General features: G+C 46.2%; 1 protein-coding gene across 1 annotated transcript in view; it reads right to left on the bottom strand.

Annotated features, from left to right (window-relative positions):
• Nucleotides 1–17,497, bottom strand: part of WNT3A (Wnt family member 3A) — an 84,621-nt gene extending 67,124 nt beyond the window's left edge. Inside the window, exon 1 of the mRNA XM_035554385.1 lies at nt 17,427–17,497. Within this exon, the coding sequence (XP_035410278.1) occupies nt 17,427–17,497 (71 nt within the window). The remainder of the gene's footprint in view (nt 1–17,426) is intronic.
• Nucleotides 17,498–21,802: the final 4,305 nt, after the last annotated feature.

The following is a 21,802-nucleotide window of genomic DNA, read 5'->3' as shown; positions in this document are numbered from 1 at the left end:
CCTCCCAACTTTAGCTGTCTTAACGCTGGGTGTTTAGGCTGTTTCTAGAGTGGATGGAGAAAGATAGACAACTCCAGACAGTGATTCACCACATCCACCAAAGATACCTATCTCAGGAAGGATGAATCTCCCTCAGAAGATGCCCATCTTTCTAGAGGGAGGTAAGATGATTTGCTCAGATATTTAAGCATTACATAGCTAAAATTAAGTAAGTGAATTCCATCCACAGAGGTCTGTTAGGGGAGTGTGCTGTTCACCCAATGGAGAGAACGGATACAACTCTTCGTGTGCTTGGAAGCAGAAGGTGTCCTCATACTTTCTCGGCAAGCCCTATTTTCAAACAAGGGTGTCCCATGCTGGTGGAATGCTACCTCAAAGATGAATCGAATCTTCCTAATTTAACTTGAAAGGAGGTGCCTCAAGACAGCTCGAGTGAGCCTGCCTTTGGGGTCATCATGAGACAAGGTCCCACCCTATAAGCAAGCGTTTTTTGACTGGAATGTTGGGACCAGTTCCTGGAACATTTTAAGGGCATTTTCTCTTGTTCCCTCAGTTGGACCCATGCACGGTTATACTCAGCCTGCTTTCAAGCCCTGTTGTATATCTCTGTAACCTTGTAAGGCTCCCAGACCAGTATGCCAGCGACTGAAATCAAGGTCTTCTCTTTGGAGCTGCTGCTATCCTTTGTGGCAATTTCCCAGACCTTTGGGAAGTGCATGAAAAAGTGCTGAGCACCCACTTACCTCAAGGCAACCTGCAAGCTCTGCTCATCTCCCAACCACACCACCTTTTCTTCACAGGGCTAAATAGTGTTTTATAAGCCTAGCTTCATATCTCCACATGTTTAAACCTCTTCAGGGCTCAGGGGCTGACTGTGAGAAATGGGGATATTAACATTATGTCAGTGCCCAGAAGGTCTCTGACTATGAGGCAGGCAGAGCTTGTGAGGCGTCAGTAGACTATCTGCCCGTGTTGGTTAAAGCTGGCTGCAGGGCTCTCAGGTGGAGCTGCTCTTTGCCAAAAGAGTGCAACAGAGTCAAACTCGGCAAATCATTTCTGGCAAGCCAAAAATGCATTAAAATAATTACAAATGGAAATGTCGAAATGGCAGATTTGGGGGTTTGGTAAAACAGAAGAATTTGATTTTTATTTATTTATTTATTTATTTTTTCCAGGATGAATTCTCAAGGGTGCTGAGATTGGAGGCACAGAACCAAATTACTGGGAATCAAAGCAGGGTGTGAGCTATGTGAACATCTATGTGAATGTTCTTACCCCCTGGTATATATGAACCACCTTGCACTTATTGCAGGGTAAGAGCATTCACACGGGCAGTTACCACAGAAAAACTGGCATCTCATTAGATCACACCCTAACTTACCTCGTGGTAATTTGTTCATGTGCCCATCCCCTAAGGTGCCATTCCCAAAGTGAAGTTAGAGGACGCAATGTCCCCTTTATACTCATAGTCAGCAGGTTAGTGGTTAGGGCACTCATCCACAGTATGGGAAAATGAGCTTCGTAAGTTTCCTCTGCTTGATTTGAAGCAGGATTTTGAACCCAAGTTTGTTAAATCTCAGTAGCATGCTCTAGCCAACAGATTATTCTGTTCCACAGAGCTACCAAATCAATTATTCACATTGGTTGAGTCTTGGCCAACAATGGAGAGCCAGCCAGAAACCTGTGGAGCTCAGAGCAGGAACTCTCAGCTTAACACCCATAGTATATGAGACCTGGGTGCAGACCAGGACAGGTACTATATAGAAGGATTCTGAAAATGCTGAAGCCCATTAGGGGACACACAAAAGTTCTTGCAATGCTGCCTTTGCATGCTCCAAAACCCCTAGCCAAGTTTTGTTACATGTTGTCAGATATATACAAGCCTTAACTGGGATCCTTCTCTCTCCCGCAATAGGATAGGAGATGGGACTGAGAGATATGCCTATAATTTACATACATTATTAATGTATGTCCCTGATAACATGTATAATAATGTGCTATGCATCAACCCAACACAGGAACGACTCTCCCTGCTCTCAGGCTTGATCTCAACCTGTGTGACCCAGCTTGGTGCCTGTGCATAGAAAATGAACCAAAATGCTCAGATATTTAGGATAAATACAAGGCTAAGCAGCACCCCCCCCGGCCCAGAATCAAAGTATGAAGCAATTTGCAGGATTAAGACATAAATGATTTAAGAGCCTAAGACACAAGACAAAAAGATTGCTCCAAAGTCTGTTAAAGAGAAGACACGATTTCCCTTGAGTTCAACATGTCTTTGGATTGGAAGCTAAGACTAGGGAGAGGGACATATGCATGTATTTTTATATATATATATATATATATGTATTATACCTGTGTATACCTGTTCTGTCCAAAAAAAAAAAAAAATCCTCCAAGTAGTTGTTAACTGGACTTTCTGGGAGGTGTCACTGCTAATACCTTCCCACCAGAGGGGTGGGTGCACCTCTGTGGCTGTCCTGCTCCTGTGCTCACAACACACGATCTGGCTGTTCACTTCACACAAACTCTTTTAGAATCTCACTACTGTATCATGTGACCCTGTGTGGTCAGGTTCCTCCCTGGAGAGAGACAAGTGGTACATGCTGTCCTGCTGTGGGGGACAAAAGGTGGCTGGGAAGCATGGGACTTCAAAAGGTGGAACCCTCCACTCTCCCTGAACCTTATGAGAAAGTTCATTCACTTCATCTCTCCCTCAGTCATATGGTGTAAGACAGCTATCGAGAAACTGACGGTATAACCCACTTCATTTTCTCCTTCCTCCCCAAAATTGCGCGGTCAAAATGAGAAGGAAAGGAGAAGATGAATGGAGGAAAAAAAAATACAGAGCAAAGAATCATTCTGCGGGCAGTAAAACATGAGAGCATTGACTTCTCTGTCTGCCTGTCTGGATGTCCAGGGAAAATTGCATGCACACATGTATGCATACATACTCACAGACATGAGCATGCACACACACTGCAGCCTCTCCCTCTGCAAGTCACATCTCTCCTCCTGTTAGCTGCTCATTTCTCTGTGACTCGTGCTTATCCAATATCTCCTAGAACCTCTGCCAAGCAAAGCTCACTTGGCTGATGGATTCAAGTGACATTAGGGGGACAAGCAGACAGGCAGGAGGACTGCTTAACCCTTGGTTCCTGTAGAAACCAGCTGTAAGAGATGGAGCAGAGGAACAAGGTGTCTGAGAGCCCTTCCATGAGTCCCTCCCTGCTCCCAGCCTGCCAGCCCTTCCAGCACCATGAAGCTCATGCCCTGAAGGATGTCAGTCCCCTTGCACAAGCTCTCCCATTACGATTACACCTCTGCATTTTAAACAAACTTTGGAAGGGCCTGAATTTCACAGAGAAAGGGGCTAACATTGACTGAAAAGCACACAAATTACACCTGAGGTGTCTATTCTCTCCTAATATTAATAATAAAGTCTAACTTAGCATAGTAGTGCCCGAGGCTAAGATCATGCCTAACTTAAAAAACAGACAGTTTTAATAGCAAAACCTATACACAGACCTGAAATGTAGGCAGTTTAAAGGGATGTTCACAACACTTCTATCACTATTCCATTGTATTGATGCCACCATATCCTTTTGGGATCAAAGAAAATCCCAGGTATCTTTTCTGACACCTTTAAGATAAAGGAAATTTAAGATAAGCCAAACTCTTCCGCATTCACAGTAACAGAAACAGTCTGGGAATTTGAGGTCTAGACCGCACAAGTGTGTGAAGAAATTTGTACAGATCTCCTTAGCAAGGTCAGCAGAACCATAGAAATCTCAAACTCTCTTAAAAAGCGCATGTAATCTCTCTCTCTCTTTTTTTTTTTTCCTAATAAAACTTTAGTCATTTTCCATGTTCTCAAGACGGAGGGTTCATGTGTTTAAGCCCTTACAAATATGACACTCTCTAATGCATTTAAAAGGAAAATATGTTAAAAAAATCAAAGTCAGTTCCTAATCACCAGGTATCCACAGGCTTGGGAGAAGGCAACATTTGCTGATGACTTGTTGTAGTGATTTCAGAATTGGGATTGGCCTTGAGGATAGTATCTGCCACAGTACCTCCAAGTGGCAATTCTTTACCGGTTCCAAACGTCAGTCCAAATGACTATGTCTCTGACCTATGTCTTTGACCGATGATGCTTCTGCAAGAGTGCCTTTTTTGAATCAGCTATTGCCTCATAAGCTAACACCACAGAAACCCCAAAAGGACAGAATTTAACAGAAACACAAACTCCTTTTCCATGGGGACCCACAGCAGTGGTCCATAGGAATTGGGAATGATGGATCTTGGGCATTTGACCTAACCATATTCATTTAAAATCAGGCTCTCGGGTATTCATCTTGGTTCTCTTGATCATCAACATAGAGACTGGCTGCTACAGAGAGTCATTGCACCCTAAGATTGGCATCACAGATAGGTCTGATGAGTCATGGTGAAGAAGTGTCAGTGTTCATTCGTTGACTAGAGAGGGAACCTAGATGACCACTTCAGATGAGATGTCCAGCTCTGAGATGGAGTATGACGAATCCTGCTCGGCATGGCTGCAGTGTGCAAGCATTGTGTACATCTCTACAGTACTGTGAACAAACCTAAGCTCTTTGCTCATGGTCTCTGTTGTACTGACTCACGAGTGTCCAGCTGCCCTGGCTGTTATCCTCACTCCAATGTTTTTGGAAACAGTGAGTCAAAGGCAAGTCCAGCACAGCTCTTCTTCCCATACCTCAGGCTCTGCTCAGTGACCCCATGCTGTACATTGAAATGGGATATGTGTAGCCTGCCTCTGCTAGAGACTATAGGAAATGGCCTTTCCTTTTTTTTTTTTTTTTTTTTTCCTCCTCCAGCTTATTCTCATCCATCCAGGTCACCAAGCTATTGGTTTAAGTTTGTGTAGTGCAGAGAAGGAATATGACCAGAGATCTCATGTCCTAAGGACGTGCTTTATCCCCAGGGTCATATTTTTTCCCTGGTTTATCACAGCCTACAACTCATTAGATATTCAAGGTCTTCCATGTTGTCCTAACCTTCTTGTAGTAAAGATGGCAAAACTGGCCTCTTCCATGCCAGGATTGAAAGAGGAGCCTGTACTAGCTCGCATTCAGTCTGTTCCTAGAAATTGAGTGCAGGTGAGAATTTCTCAAATTATTCCGGATGAGTACCAATGTCAGAGGCAATAGGAACTACCGCTAGCAGCACTGTTGGTGGCAGACACAACAGCTAGGTTAGCTGAGATGTGTTTGCGGCTGTAAATATATGCCAGACTATATAACCCTTGAATTAGTTTCCATACCACAATTTGGAGAGTCTTCTGGTAGACATTGCAGTTTACTTGTAATTTCAGTGGAGTTGTTAGAAAACTGTGCTGACAAAACACTGCCTTATATTATGACTGAGCTTGAACATTTCCTTCACCAGGAGACTGAGACTACACATTGCATCAGCAGGACAGATGGACTCACTGCTCGTTTCTATCACAGACTTCCCATATGCCTGTGGGCAAGTTGCACCAACGGTTTCAGCGGCCACTGAATTAGCATTTCCCTGTCTGATTCCCAATCTTCTGCTAATGTGTCTTATCTATTCTCTTTCAAGTCAGTTGTTTGCCCCATCTGTCTGGACCATATTACTCTTTCGGGCAAAAACTCATTCCCACTGTGCCCTTGGTCTCCTGTTGTTAGTGACTTCTAAGTTTTGCAATGAAACTGCTAGTATCCATGACCTGTCTTGTTAGAAAAACACTGTGATCCAGCAAGCTCCTTCCTCATCCAGTTGGTATTATTGTTAGTAATGACTCAGTGCTAACTACCTCTTATATCCATTGCTTCTTTACAACTGTGATTTAGGTACATTTAATCCAGCCTGTGGCACTTGAGGATGGATGAGATGATTTCTTGTTTGAATGAGTTAATGATGGTACAAGTTGTGTCTATTATTGCAAACCCATGGCAGGATGCATCTCAACTAACCTAAGGTGCCTAATAATTAGTTAAATTTCTGTTGCTCACCCTCTGTTCTCTCTATGGCATGTGATGCTCATGTTGCAGCAAAACAGATTCAGATCTTGGCAATCAGGCAGCCACTTTCTCCCTCTAGAGATTTACATTGTTTGTAAATGAGAGTGCATCGAGGCCTTGAAAAATATCAATACACTTTGCTGTAGCCAGATGGTAAATGGGCTAGGCTGGACTGGCCTTCCTAGTCCCTCAGAAGGCAGGATCCCTTACTACTGGAGAAGAAAAGAAAAAAAAAAAAAAAAGAGAGAGAAAAAAAAAGACTATATCAACACACAGCACACACATCAAAACACCTTTAGACCATATTCCTAGCATCTGCACATCAGAAAGCAATGTTTCCAGAGCCTCCAGAATGGCTCTTGACCACCACTACAAAGCCAACCTACAAGGACGGGCAGCATCCCTATGGTATGCAGGGTCAAGTGAAGCTCTCCTGGTCTGGATTGGTAAGGCAAAGTCATTCACAACAAATGCATCAGGTCTGCTTTTCCCACTGAAGAACATGCTGGAAAAATAAGAAATTCTTTCATTTCTTCATAAGAAATCACTTCAAATGCCCTTCCAACATATGGGAATTTTTCTCAGCTCTTTCGTACATATGTGGAATGCAACACCAGGACTTCAGGTGACAGATTTTTAAAGATATTTCAGTCTCTAAAGATTTAAAGAAATGCCTACTGGGATTTTCAAAAGGCTCTTCTAATGGAAGCATCCTCTTAATAATCTACAGGGCAAGGTGGATCATTAATTGCCTAGATGCCCCTAGCTTTTCGGAGTGTATTGAAAGGAAAAAAAAAAAAAAAGGATCTGAATTCATCTATCCAAAATGAGATATGTTTGTCTGACCTTGTCATCCAGGATCCTATTGCAGGCAATGGTGAGAAAACTGGCACAGCTGGGGAGTGATTCATCCCATCTGAAAGAAAATGTCTAACATACCTCAGATGAATTGCATCCTATTTCTAGCCAATAACTCTAAAGAAAACTTGGCTAGAGACTGCTGACGTGGAAAGATGGTTCTCCCTACAGAAGGGATGGGAATCAGATCTGGATCCCCCAGAAACCAGCATTAACCAGATTTTAGGCCTCAAAAGGAGCCATGGGTCTCCCAGTAAATTCCCCAAACCTCATCTGACACCCGGTGGTATTTCCCTACTCTTCACTAGGCTTTGGAGAAGACCTTGCCTGTCCAGCAAGAGCTTAAACTGCCCCGCTTCTTCACAGTTACTATAGTCTTGTAAAAAAATGGAAATGCTCCCTTAAGCCTGTGAGGATTTCGAGTTGCTTTCTGTCATGCCACACAACACGGTCTAGCAACAGGCTCTATTATTGTTCTTCTGGGGGCAGAGGGACAAATTGAATGGTGGGCTTGGCAACTGTTCAAGGAGTTTCATTCCTGCCTTCCCACCCCCTAGCAGATATCTCTATTAGACAAGGTGCACTCTTCTGGTAGCAGAAGAAAGCCCTGCTCTGCTCAGTGCTGCTTGGCTTTGTCTCACTGGCTTGGCTACAGCAGAGTTGGTTTCTGCCTTTTCTCACTGCTCTGTCACACAGTGGGAATTCTGCCGAATAACAGCAAATTCCTTGGAAGCCTGAGTGTGCCCAACCTCTGCCATAAAAAAACTGCATCTTCCAAAAGGGATGTAGAGGGAATATGAAACTAGAAAAGCAGAATTTGGAGACATATACTGGGAAAAGAGAAAGGATTTTATTTCAGGGAACTGAAAGTAAAACTGAAAGTCAGAGAAACTCTTTGAAATGCAGATATAATTCTTGAATCTTTAGGAGTGACGGTGTCCTCTGCTAAGTCACCTGTTATGATGGGGAAGCAAGAAAGCTATTTTGAGTATTATTTTGTAAGTTTTGTGATGGCTTTCTATTACAAGCTTGTATCAATGACTTGTGGATGTGGTTGGAGGATGGTGGGAGACTCTGTGTTTGGCAGCTGAGGATAAGGAGGACGAGGAAGATATATTTGTGCTCCGGAGTGTGCTGGATTAGAGGAAGGGTTAAATGTGTTACAGAGAAAGCTGCAAAACTCTCAAGCTGCTTAGGCTTTCAGCAATGATGCTGAGACATGACAAAATAGAAGACGGTGTGAATTTGCTGAGGAGAGGGGTGGTTTAGAGAATTTTAACACATTTAGATGGATGGCATGTAGTGACAGCTAGGAAATAGGTAAATGAGCAAACTCAAAATGCAATCCCTGTCTTGGGAATAATCTGAAAAAACCTGTATGCCAGTGGTGGAGATGTCTCTGAGATGACTGCCTCAGCTCCTCCATAGTCACAGAGGGTTTAACCATCAGAAAGTGCCCATTTCTCCCCATCAACAAATGGACCCAAGAGCACCTGTCTTGGATGGAGACATCTAAACTACAGAAATATAATGGGTAAAATGAATTCCACCCTGAGGCCTCACACATTTTTTTGCAGATGGGCATCAAGAGACACTGAGATTGTCTAGGGGTTTCTTGACCAGTTTCCATCTGATGCTCGAAAAGAAGCATGTCATCAGTGGACCTTATATGATCCCCACCAGGCCAGTGAGGACAACCAGGATGCCATCAGGCATCTTAACTGGCAGTAGATGTCTACCTATGCATGCTCACCTGATGGAAATCCAGGTATCTTCATTTTGAAATTAGTTGCCTTTCCTGCAAGATGCGCTTAAACTGAACACCAGGATTGATGCACGGGGAAAAAGTGAGCTTCCATAACTTGTGATAGACTCGAGGTCAGGCCAGAAATGCGGGGGTCTCCCATGATGCAAGCTCAAGGAGCCTCTGAGGCACTCTATGAGCCCCCTAGGCAAACCTGACTTCCCCCATGAAGAGGAGAAGTGGCAACCCCCAATGGCTGGGCCTGTGATGTGAGGCCTGTGATGTGAGAGGGGACCCAGCCCCACATTATGACATGACCTTGCTGGTGATGCTATAATTCTGTGATTCTATGATGCTATGCCTCAGGGTGTGGAAAGATGCAGTGAGAGAAAAGCATTTTACATCAGTGTGATGTAGGAAGTGGAAAAAGCATGTTGGAAAGGTAACAGCATCCCTGCTAAGAATTATCACTATACCATAAAAAGCATAACTGACTCATATTGATACCAGAACAGAAACTGATGGGGAGACCAAAGGCACCTTGAACTCCTTTGATGGCCCAGGCTCTACAAATGCAAAGTGCTCTCTGGGTATCAGCAGCACCCAAGTGGGAAGGGGACTGCGAATATGCAGGTGACAAGCAAGGAAGAGACAAACGTCTTTGTGATGCGTAACGCTCTCCCCTGGTTTAAAGGCTGTTTTTAAAAGCAGTGCCCTATGTTAAGAGTTCAGAACAAGGGAGTTAATGTATCCGTTCTCTTTCCCCTCCCCTTGCTTTTTGCAAGCACTGGTAGAATTTGGAGTGAGCTGGTGATCTGCTGAATTTTTACATGTTGTGCTAAGATTATAATAGGATTCAGAGCAAACCTTGACACTTTTAAAGAGACAGAAGGGAAGAAAATCATTGTAAGTGACCCAGGCTAAACAGAAACATTTAGCACAGACAGCATCAGGCCACGGTGTGGCTTTTCTGCAAGACTCACCCTGGGCCTAACCCAGCAAAGCCCTGGTATGCAATGGGGGGCTCCTTACAGACTTCTCTGGATGCTCACCTCCCTTCAGGATGAAGCCCCACTGAATCTTATGGACCCTGGGCCCCCATTTGGTCATGTCAGCAAAGTAGAGCTGAGTTCAGTGAGATGGGATGGGAACAGCTCTTGCTGTGGCCTTGGGGCTGTGCCCCATCAGGCCTTACCTGAGCACATGGATGAGACATGCATGCTCAGGCCCATACTCCTCCCTCTCTTATTTTTCCTTCCTATACACTATATTTCATTTTTTTCCCTGGCACTGTCACCTTGGCAGCAGCCCCACCTGACTGGGCAGAAAGCACCAAGCTCCACATCACCCGAAGACATTGGATGCCTATTCTGGGCCTAGAAACCTCTTCTCTGTCTTTGCAGTGAAGGTCTCCAGACCTCCTGCACGCTTCTCCTCTCCTTTTCCAGGCTCTGTAGAGTTTCTTTTGGGAACCAGAGCAAGCACATGAGCCCATTCCTGCTCCAGCAAGGAAATTTTGACACGGATTTTGGTGGAAGCAAGACTGGTCCACCCCTGCTCGCAGAAGGCCCTGGGGATGGGACTGTTTGCTCAGCACAGTCACTGCATAAAACCCAGCTGTCCAAATGGAGTGCTTGTGACTCAGAGCCCAGAGGATTCCCCCTGTGACACACTTGTGCAATGCTTGTTAAGTGCTGTCATTATGCCCAATAAAGCCCTTTGAAACGTGGCTGGGTTATTTGAATCATGCTCTCGAGGAATGCAAGCACAGGCTCCTTTCCCCAAGGAAGGCCGGTGCTGAGTGAGGGGGAAGCGTGTGCTTTGACACATGGTTGTCTTGTTGGGCTTTTCTCACCCTCCTGCAAATGCAAAGCAAGAACATCTGCTCTTGGAGAGGTCTAGCACAGAACAGCATCCTTCCTCTGCTGCTTTGATAAGCGGCAAAGCACTGGTGGTGCAGTAAGAGGTGCACAGACTGAGCCCCTGGCTCATCCCAGCTGTAGGAAGAGGGTTGTGAGGAGGAAGGGCATCCCATGGGTTCGGGATGGAGACACCAGCCCTGTTTCTCTTGGTACCTCCAGGGTAAGAACAGCTATCTATAGCTTTTCTTTCCTAAGAGATACCACAGATTCAAAGCAAAAGCCAAGGTTCCTCCAGCATGACCCTTTAGAGGGATCAGTTAAAATGACTTTCTTTTTTTTTTTTTTTTTCAAATAAAGCAGGGGCAATGGACATTTCCCAGGCCTAGCTTTACAGCTGAGTATGGAAAAAGAAATGCCATGTGCACAGGTGAAAAGTTCCATCAAAGCAGCACAGGAGCTCAGAGAGGAGAATAAGACCCACCTATTTCATTAACGTCTGCCTCCCTGAAGCAATCACCTCTTTATCCTGCCTAATGCTGTGCACTGCAATAGCACCCATGGACATGGAACCTCTGTAGAAAGGTCTTTAGAAAGAAGAAGAAAATACCTGCCTTCTCTTGGTGAACCAGAAAACAAAGTGTCTTGGTGCTACAACCAGCCCTACTGCAGGGCTCATCGTATGGCCCAGGACAAGGCCTTTAAAGTCTTTTACCTCTGCTTATCCATCTGTAAAATGGGAATAAAAATCATCATCCTCCTTCCTGGGTACTTAACAGTGCTTAAGCCATGTTAGTAAGTGCTCCATGGTTTTCAGGTGAGATGTCTTAGAGGTGTTCAAAGGTATGCAAAGGTATGTTTTGCCTCTGGAGCTATCTGAAAAGAGCTGAGTAGCAAAATAATTCACTTTTCTTTATTCTTTGTTAGAAAAGGCTTGTTTGTTTGAGCCAATGCTTTGGTTCAATTCTTTGAATATCAAGTTGCCGGGTTTTAGGTTGCCAACTAATAAAATCCTATTAAAATGAAAAAAAATAAATAATTACATAAAAATCAATGAGTGTATCAGAACAACACTGTTTACTAAAATTAGACTAAAATCTGAGTAGATAAGGGCTCTCATTTAGCACACTCTGTGCTCTCCGGGAGTATCTCAGCCATCCCTGTATTTGAAACAGGGGTAACACTCTTGTTAAACACTCTTGCAAAGTTTACTGTTCTTGCCATGACAGAGACTTGTATGACCTTCGTCCAGTCACTCAGTCTCATTGCACAATTCCTCCATCCCTGGACCGTGCTAGAGACAACATTAGAGTCTGCTTCTCCAGTACCACCATGAAAAAATGGAGATGGTAAGATATTTGCTTTACACTTTGCACAATACATGCCAAGTATAGACCCCACAGGAGGTGCTACTGCTTATGCTGATGCAGCATGGTCCCCTCACCCAGCAGCCCTCTATCCCCATTGCTGTTTGGGTGCAATTGCCCACGCTGTGCTGAGGAAAATCCAAGCTGGTGGGAGACTTGGTATTTGAGAGCAGGCTAAGGCATCCTTCTGTGATTACACACTGCCTGGCAAAACAAGGCCATGTAAGATAGTGTTGTAACATAGATATTATATATATAAAGGTAATTCCCAAGCCTTGGGGCAAGGGTGGGAGAGGGCTGCATGTACAGGGATTGCACCGCATACAGCTGAAGTGCAGCCACCTCTGCAGAGGAGCATGACAGCAGCTTAACATCATACTGCAAACAGTAGAAGAGGAAATTAAGATGAATGCTATTGCCTCAGAAATGTCAAAATCCTCAGCTCAGGTTAATCAAGCTGGGGAGGAACAGGTACATGTAATTCATGTTTTTGAGCTCTAGAGATTGCTTTAGGAGCTCTGATGTCAACGTGCATGGCTCACACTGTCCTTTGGGTGACCTTCCATGGCTCTGCCTCCCTCCTGGCTAACGAGGAAGGATCACCTCTCACTTAACCTACACACTCTGTGCCAAACCTAAGCTTTGGTTTCTCAAGTGCAGAGCCTGCCAAGACTCAGCTTGGTTCTCTAGAATTTGCAATGAAAGGAGAATCGGGTTTCTCATGGGCTCCAGAACCCCGCTTGGCTTTCATCTACCCCAGTGCAAATCAGGGGCTGTTCCCCCCACCCCAAGGTGCACAGATGCCATGAGACACCTGAACCATGGCACAGGCCAGGACTTCATCTGCACATGGCTTTTATTGCAGTGATGCCATCAAACTCTGACAGGGACACATTCAGCTGTTGAACCTGCATACTGCTGGAGTAATGCCTCCGGGTCACTTGTCTTTCTATTAGCAAGGCTGCCATCCCACCCTGCTCCCATGCACTTACATTTCCTGAATCACAAGAAATTGGGATGGATAGATCCATTAGATCACTTTTTCCAGCGTTTGTGGGCTGTAAAGTGGCTACTGCAGAACATCAACAACTTTGGCCAAACTCACCCCACATGGATGATTCAACCAATAGTGCTTCTGTTACTAGTCCTGGAGAACAAGCAATAAGAACCTAAAATCAGTGCAAAACGAGGTCATAGACAGGAAAATATTTCTAACACATACTCTTCACAGCCACTTCCTGATGCTGGCCTGGCATCTTCAGTGACACTGCTTTTACTCTGCCACCAGCAGTTAATGCTCATCTCCTCGCCCAGTTCGTAATGGGGCCAATCTCATCCCTCCCCACTTAGGATGTGACACAGGTCTTACAGAGAGCAGCAGATTGGACAGGAGCTCCACCAGCTCTCACCCTTCAAGCCCTCATGTTACTTTTTCCTTTCCTTGTGCAACTTCTGACATGGAGCACCTGCAGTGCACCTTGACCAGACCACACCGCATCATCTGCGTCCTACCAAACCTTCAGGTATGGGTGCAAGAGCAGCATAAACCACAGCGACTACTTCTACATCAAGTCACACAGGAGCAGCTATGTCTTCTGCCTGTTTCCACCACATCCTGTCCTTCTCCACATTGCACAACCCATTGGGGTGAAGCAGACAAGCCAGGAGGGGTGAGGGTGGCCCCTCATGCCCAGCTGGGTCCCTTAGGGACAAGGGAAGGGATTTCACCCGCTTCTGTGCAGCCTTGCTCCAGTGCAGAGTAGCCAGGCGTCAGCCCAAGATCAAGACCTTGTAGCTGGCTCTTAGGACTGGATCTCACGTGCTGCTACACTTTCCTTGGCTACCCCCAGTTGGGGAACATCACACAAGGCTCCTTGGGGACCAGTGAGACAGAGGAAGGGATACACATCGCCAACCAAAAGGGTGCTGCCACACAAAGCCCCCACCGGTGACCATCTCCTACGCCAAGCTGTCCCCCTCCAGCCCTTCCCCAGGCATGTGCTGTAACCACTCAGCATGCACCAAGCTGCCTCGCACCCCAGGAAGAACAAGATCTGAGAAGCCAGCTGGCAGGTTCCTGCCGTGGTGAGGAGGTCTGCCCATACTTCTGATTCTGCTCAGCCACCTCCTCCCACAGGCACCACCTCCCAGGCTGTGTGCGGACAGATCCCCAGCACCGCAGCTCATCTTTTAGTGCTGGTTTTTCTTCCTAAATCAAACCCTTCTCCCTCCTGAACCAATTCTACACTCCCTGACTGTCCTCAGACCAAGTCCGGCATCATGCCACTGATTAAAAAATAAAATAAAATGTTTTTCCACTGCGTGTGCAACCAGACAGCCAGCCAAGGCGGTGCAAGTTAGCTGGGAAAAGTTGTAATTCTGTTCATGCTGCCAGCATGACACTGCTTGTGCCCCATACCCCAACAGGACAGGAGACATCTAATCCCCTCTGCTCATGAATTCTGCTTTTGGTTTTCCCAATTTTCCTTCATTCACTCACTCTGGTCTCTCTTTTATTTAAAAAATAAACAAAAAGAAAACAAATGAACAGCACTAACATTTGGAAAAAAAAAATATATATAATATATATTTGCTGCTAATCTGGCCCACTGGATGCAGAAGAGCCTGCTGCTGCTACCAGTGCCTGCTTTAGGTCGCAGGGTGTAATGCTGCGCTGTACTGGGGAAGGTCCCGTGGGGTTACTGTGCTGCAATAAATCACGCCAGCATGTCCCTGCAGACTTGCCACATTGGTCCTAATAGGAACCGGCACCCTCTTCTTTTATTACTTTAAATAATTATTTTCAAAGCCTATTTCATCCCTTTCTGTAAATTCTTTATTTGGAGATTTTTGTCTCCAAGACTCTCCTGTAACTTTTCCCCCCATTGCTGCTGAAAGGATGCAGACAGAGCACAAGAGCTCCAGGGGATCTTTCCCTTTTTTCTCCATGTTTTCTTTACACTTATTCTATTTTTTTTTTAATTTTTTTTTTTTTTTAACTTACCATGCATCTGGGGCTGTGCAGAGCCCACCCCGCACTGCACAGCTCGATTTTAAACAGGTGCCCCTATGCCATGGTGGGAACAGCAACTTAAAGAGCACAGCCGAGCCAGGCGCTCCGTGTGGAGGCAATTACAGTAACAGATACATGCCCACTTGCTCACCCTGACAAATACACACTTGGTGTTTCCCCTAATTTCTTTCCTTTGGGAGAATAATTAACCAAGCCCTACAGGAAAGTATCGTTTCTTAGTCCCTGCTTTTGCTCAGATTGTCTCGAAGCTGAAAGCAGAGTAGGTATCCATAGCTCAGTGTGCATTAGGGGGAGTTTACGTTTTAATTAGAAACTATTATTCATGGGGGGGCACAATTTGTGTATGGTAAATTACAGATTTGCTGCTCCAAGCAGTCAAGCAGCTATGAGCAGACGTTCATGAGGCTTTAAACAGAGAGGTTTGGGATGAGATGTTTGTTGCTTGCACTATCCGACTAAAAAATTTCTGGCCCTGTCTCCCTCCCTGCAGTCCAAAAAAAAAAAAAATAAAGGACAAAATTAAAATAAAATAAGGAAGTGTGATCGATTTGCTAAATTGTCTAGTTTGGGAGCAAGCTGTCCTTGCAGAGCGTGATCTGGCCAGGAGAAAAGAAGCTGAAAGAAGCTGCACTGCCGTGGTTGTGGTCTTCGAGGGACCCCCGTGCTGCCCCTGTGGCCTCCGGGTGTCCAGGGCTCCGGCCAGGGGGTGCCTCTGGGTTTATATCTTGCTTAGGGATAAATAAAGAGGGAAAGGGATGTGTACGGAGAGGGGGGTGGAATTTAGGCAGCACACGTAACAGCACCCAGCTTCTCCTCCGACTCCCCCACCCCAATCAAAACCTCCTTTGCATTTCCATGGCCTAAGGGGGCTCGCTCTCTTTGCAAAATAAACGTCTAAAACCGCTGGTTGGCACCAAGGGAAAGAAGGAAAGAAGGGAAAAGAGGAAAATAAAATACTAAAAAGCATTTCCCCCCCACATCCCTGGCACACCTGCAGCCCCGGCTGGAAGCTGAGCTGCCATCCCCAGCGCCGGGCACCTCTGCGGGTCGGGGGCGCGGAGCCGCCCTGCCCTCCTCTCCCCTCGGTGGGTGACAAGGGAATATTTATGTTGGTATTGGAGGAATGCGCTTCCTTCTCCAATCAGGAATGCAAGCGGAGTTTCTAATTATAAGTTAGATCGTGGCTGGGAATAAAAGATTGCTTTTTAATGACTCCCGTCCAGGTGCTCTTGCTGCCTGTCTTCCCAAGCGCGCATTTGCATTTTATTGCCTTTCTCCCATCCCAGCGAATTCCCTGCTTTCAGACATACCTGACATAGTTGGAGAGGCTGCCTTCAACACCCTCACCTCTGCACCGCCGGGCAGCGCGGAGCGGGCCCCCAGCTCCTCTGCCACCCTGCTGCTGCCACCTGCACCCCATTCCCCCTTCCCGGCCGGGGGCCGTGCACTTTTCCAACGATAATATATATTTTTAGCATTTTTTTTTTTGGGGTGATTATTCACAGCACCGCCCCGGCACCCCCACAGCAAGCGACTCCTTCTCCGAGATTTGGGGAGCCTCCGCTCCGAAGCCTTCGGGTGTCCCCTCAGCCTTGGGGTGTCCCGCAGCCTTGGGGTGTCCCCGCGGTCCTGGGGTGTCCCCGCGGTCCTGGGGTGTCCCTACAGCTCTCGGGTGTCCCCGCAGACCTGGGGAGCCCCCGTTCCTCCTGCACGGCTCCGCACCAGCCGGAGAAGCGAGGAGCTGGAGCCTTCCTAGGGCTTCCCTCAGCCCAATTACCTCCGCGGGGTAATTAGAGCAGATCGTGCAGTTACATGCCTTTGCCCAGCACCATTTGCTTGTTGTGGGGGAGAGCGAAAAGCCTCTTAAAGGCGTAGGGGGAGAGCGCGGAGAAGCAGCGGCGGCCCGGCCCCAAATGCGCGGAGCTTGGGGGCGCGCAGGGCTCCGCGCATCCCCGGGCGCATCTCCCCCGGCCCCTGCTCTGCCCCTGCACAGCCAGCCCAGGTTGCTCTGCCTCGCCTCACCTCCCTGATCTTTCTTCCCTCGCACCCTCTCCTTCCCTAAATATTCCTTAAAGCGAAGGGGAGAAAAAATTAAAAAAAATTAAATGTTTTCATCCTTTTCCCCCCTCCTTCCTTCCACCTGACTAGCTCGAAATCACCTTGAAATGCTCATGTCAACTTGTATCATTATCTCTTTAATTCAGGCAGTGCCTTTTGTTCTTCACAGGAGAGGATCAAAGCACTTTAAAAAAAATAATAACTTTCCGATCGCTCTCGCTCGCTCTCTCTCTTTTACAGTAGGAGAAGGAGAGATCAGGTATAACCCAGTCAAAATAAACAAAGTGAATGCATAAATAAAAGAGGTGAAATGCAGGTTCTAAGAACTTGCTGGCGCTGGAACAATCCCACCTCTTTAGCTGAGTGGCAACGAAAGGAGAATTTCAAGTCATCTTAAGCGCAGGGGTTGCAGAGAAAACAGAGGAGGGGAAAAATAAATGAAAATGAGAGGAAAAAAAAAAGAAGAATAAAACTTACCACCAGATTGGGTAACTTGACAGAGCCTGACTCAACCCACAAAGAAACAGGAAATATCCAAAAGAGGCCATTGATGAAAAGTTGTCTTTCTTTTTTTTTTTTTTTTAACCAGAGTTGCCAAAACCTTCCTTTCTTCTGAGGCAGGATGATTATTTTAATAATAATAATAATAACAATAATTTAAAAAAAAAAAGTCAAATGAAGTGAACTCAACCCGACCAGGTAAATCCTCTCTTGCTTCCTCTACTACTCTCAAGGAAAAAAAAAAAATCTCAGAGAGGTAAAAAACTCTTCTCTCAGCCAAGACACTGAAGGCAAATATTAAAAAAAAAAAAAAAAAAAAAAAAAAGTTTGAAGTAGCTCTCTTAAAAAGGACCCAATCAGCACTTATTGCCAAAGGGAGAATTCTGATGCTTTGGCTTGTTCTGTCAATCAGGAGCGCGAAGTCAGGAATGAGCTAATTGCAAGGAGATAGTGTTTTAATACTCATTAGGGGGCACGTTGGCCCACAAGCCAAGGGATAAAATGTAGTTTTAAAAAGGGGAAGGAAGATTTAGGGGGTTTAAATAGACAGGGGGGACCCCTGTGGATTTGGGTAGCTATAACAACCTGCCCGGATTTCACTCCCTGGGTCGAAGCTACTAAAATGCAAAAAAAAAAAAAAAAAAAAAAAAAAAAGTGTGAAGGTTTTTTTTTTCTTTAAATTATTATTTTCTCAATCTGCTCCTTCTTGCCATTCTGCCGTCTTCTCAAATCCCCTTTTCCTCACAGTGATGGTCGGGATGCATTTGAAGTAACTTTCTAGAAACTTTTGGTTGGCTCCTTTTTTCTTTTTTTCCTCCTTTTTTCATTAAAAAGAAAAAGAAGGCTTACACCCAGACATGCACACATGCACACCGCCACGCAGCCCCTGCAGCCACGCAGCCCCCGTCCCCACCAGTCCAACCAGCCGGAGATCCAAGGGCTCCAGTGAAGATATCTGCTAAGAAATCAACTTCTTCCATGCAAATCTCACCAAGGCTCATCCAGATCATCTCCATTTGCGGGAGTCCCAGCCCGGACCTTGCAAACGCGCTGCTGCAAACGACTTCATCCACCAGATCCACCCCACGGGGCACTAGTAATTGATCCCTTTTTTAATTTATCTCTCTACATATTGCAACAATTTCTCTCCTTTCAGTGGCGGTGGTGGGGGGTGAGTCGGGGTGGATCGCGTGGTTCCAAGATCGGCAGGTTTTCAGCAGGGTGGAAATAAGAAAAGCGATCATAATTAGTATTATTATAAAGATGTAGCTCCTCGAGCCTGGGTGCACGGGTAGATTTGCTGCTCCTCTGGAACATATTGTTTGAAGCTTGCTGTGTCCGTGAGCAAGTGTCACCCAGCTGACAGGCTTTCCCCTTACCCTGGGTTGTTTGAAAGGGGGTTGGAGAGGAGAAACTGAGGGGATGGAGGCGCTGGACGAGCCTGGAGATATTTTCTCCCCAGAATAACAACAACGATTCTCTTTCATGTGATTTCTTTTTTGGTTGTTGTGGCTGCTGCCTGTTGGGTGTTTGCTTTTTTATTTTTATTTATTTTTTAATTATTATTATTAAGCAGAGAGAACTGGGTGCAATTTTATTTATTTATTTGACTTTATTTCATTTTATCTGTGAATCAGAAAATTTCTGTGGCTCACACGGAACAAAGAGAGGTACGGTTTTTAATGACTTTGTTGGAGGAAGGCTTGCAACCCTGCGTTTGCTCAAATCAAAATGCGCTTTCTTTCTCATTAAGAACTGCATATATATTTTGCCTTAGTAGGGAATATTCCTATTTACACACACAGAGCTTTATATGCATATATATAAAGATATGTTTGTGTTTAGCTAGATGGAGAGATATATTCATTCTAGTGAAATTATACTGGAAATGCAGTTCATTCGGGGATATTTAAATCATTGGGAATTTGGCAGGGGTCGGGCCCTGATTATTTTCTTTAGGGTTGGATGACAAGTGATTGCAAATGTGAGCGCTGGCAAGTGCTCTGAGATCTAATCGCCCCGTGTAGCCGAGCTCGAGTCGACCTGAGTGGCTGCTCGCTGCTTCCAGAGGAGGAACTGATGCTCTCCCTGCCTCTCCCGGCAGATCCCCGTGGTGTTGATGCCACAGTTATACCAAGGGCATGAAATCGCCCCCCTCCATCAGCAGCTCCCCTCCCCAGAGCAGCCAGAGAGGCTGGAGAGGGAGAATGGAGTTTCATTGCATAAGGTAGGATGAGGAAGAAAGGAGGAGGGTGGTGGTGGTGGTGTGTGAAAAATCATCTTAAGGACTTTCCCTCTGTATTAGAGAAAATCCCATCCAATTATAGCATTACTGGAAAGAACCAAACGCTGAGACTTTCAAAGGAGGGGATTTCTCTGTCTTTTCAAGTGAAATTGCTCACACTGCAGACGGGAACACACACACACACACACACGCACACGCACACGTAGACCCTGAGACACCAGCCCAGGCGCGGGGGTCCCGGCGAGGCGCAAAGCGGGGAGGGGGTGGGAGGCAGGGGCAGGACACCCGGCCCTCCTGGGGGGGTCCAGCTAATCTCCCCTCCTTTTGTTCCTGGGGAGAGCTTTAAACATCCCCCAGAGCTGCTGCCCCTCCCACCAGGAAGCACCAGGCAACTTCACCTGGAGGTACAAATTCAGCCACTCTCCCTTTTCCTCTTAGGCAGCAGCTGCTGGCTGGGGAGGATGGAGATAATCCACTTTGTTGTAGGCGCACACGCAGGCAGGCAGGAGTGTATCGATTCCTTTGGCTGGCAGCACTGCTACTTGCTCTGATGCCAACGGCTTTCATTTAACTGATTAAAAGGCAGTCGGGTGTATGGTAGCTGTTCCCAGGGCTTGGGACACTACTGTAGATTGGTTATCTATTATCAATGCTACCTTTGAACAGGTACCCTTTAAGGGGAAGATTTTGCAGGCTTTTAGAGTCAGGAAGAAGGCTGCCACGGGCTGTAAGGATGTGGGACTGCTCACATTTGGTTGCTCAAATCAGCTGCGTTTTCTCCCAACAGTTGGTTTTAGGGCCTTTTGTCAGACCCTGGCTAAGCTCACCCATGTTGGTCCGCTGGGCTCCAGCCCTTTCACACCTCTCCCAAACATTTGGACCAGCCTTCAGACACGTGTCACGATGGGCAGGATCAGGTTGTCAGTTGGGTGACCGCAGCATCGCCTTGGCTTCTTTACTCTTGGCATTGCTCATTGGTGCCCGTGGAGAAGTTTTGAGTGCAGGGTTGTGGATCCTCAGTGGTAGACACCAAGTCTTAGTCCTGGTGGAGGTGAGACCTGCCTTGCACAGACCTGCCACGGTGTCCAGCCTTACACCAGCAAAGCTATCACCAGTTTTGCTTCCTGACTTCCCAGGGAAGTGAAGATCCATCACCCTGACCATGAAATGGGAGGATAAAACCTTGACCATGCTTGCAGCTGTGGCGCTGAATCCTCTAGCCCATAAGCCTGCTGCAAAAGGGGATGGATATCTGGCATGGGGAAAAGGGGACAGGAGGACATGAAGCTGTCCCCAAAGTCAGGGGTTGAAGTGCCTTATGAAGCCATGGCAAGCTGCTCTGGTCTTGCTTACTCACGGGGATGGCCCAGCTGGCATCTTCAGGGCCCACTTGAGTGTGCAAATAGAGCTGCATTTAGAAACATGACTGCTTCGCTCTGTAGTTAGTCACAAGTGGGAACAGCTGTGCTCTTCTGTGTTCAAAAAAAGGCATGTCCAGGGTGCTTCCACCCCAAAGACATCTATGTAAAGAAATCAGGGGTAAGGAGAGGAGGTTTGAAGGGATCCAGGCAGACGGGAAGGCGGGCAGAATGTTGCAGCACAGTCCTCAAATGTCTTAAATGCCCTGCGTGTTACTTGTCTTGCTATTCATCCCCTTCTTCCCTCTTCCCTACATGGAGAAGATTTGTTAGGGCTGCAAGATGGGAGAGGCTATCTTCACTGGGAGCAAACACAGAGCCAAGGAAGGCTCCTCTTAAGGAGGGAGGCTTTGCTTATTTTTGATGGAGGACAAAAGTGCATTCTTGCCCTTCCCTCTTTGATTTTTGAATTTCCACTTGTAAAATCTGATTCATAATCTGCTTTTGCAAACTGCCTCTGTGGATAGTTCTTGCTGGGAGATAGCAGGCTGTCCCATTTTCAGTTTACTCACTGGCTGCCCCAAACAACCCTCTCTGGACAAAACGGTCCCCATGGTTGGCTATAACCACTAAAGCAGCATTAGAAAGCCATGGCCTGTTTTTTCTTCCACAACAAGAGTCCCATGATGCAGAACCTTGCTGTAATGGAAGGACCAGTAAATCGCCACCAGTCAGCTTTGTCCCCCAGC

This window comes from Cygnus atratus, chromosome 2, assembly GCF_013377495.2.
Source record: "Cygnus atratus isolate AKBS03 ecotype Queensland, Australia chromosome 2, CAtr_DNAZoo_HiC_assembly, whole genome shotgun sequence".
In the NCBI taxonomy this organism is placed as follows: domain Eukaryota; kingdom Metazoa; phylum Chordata; class Aves; order Anseriformes; family Anatidae; genus Cygnus; species Cygnus atratus.
Note: the sequence above shows the minus strand (reverse complement) of the source record. Positions and strands in the feature narration are given on the sequence as shown.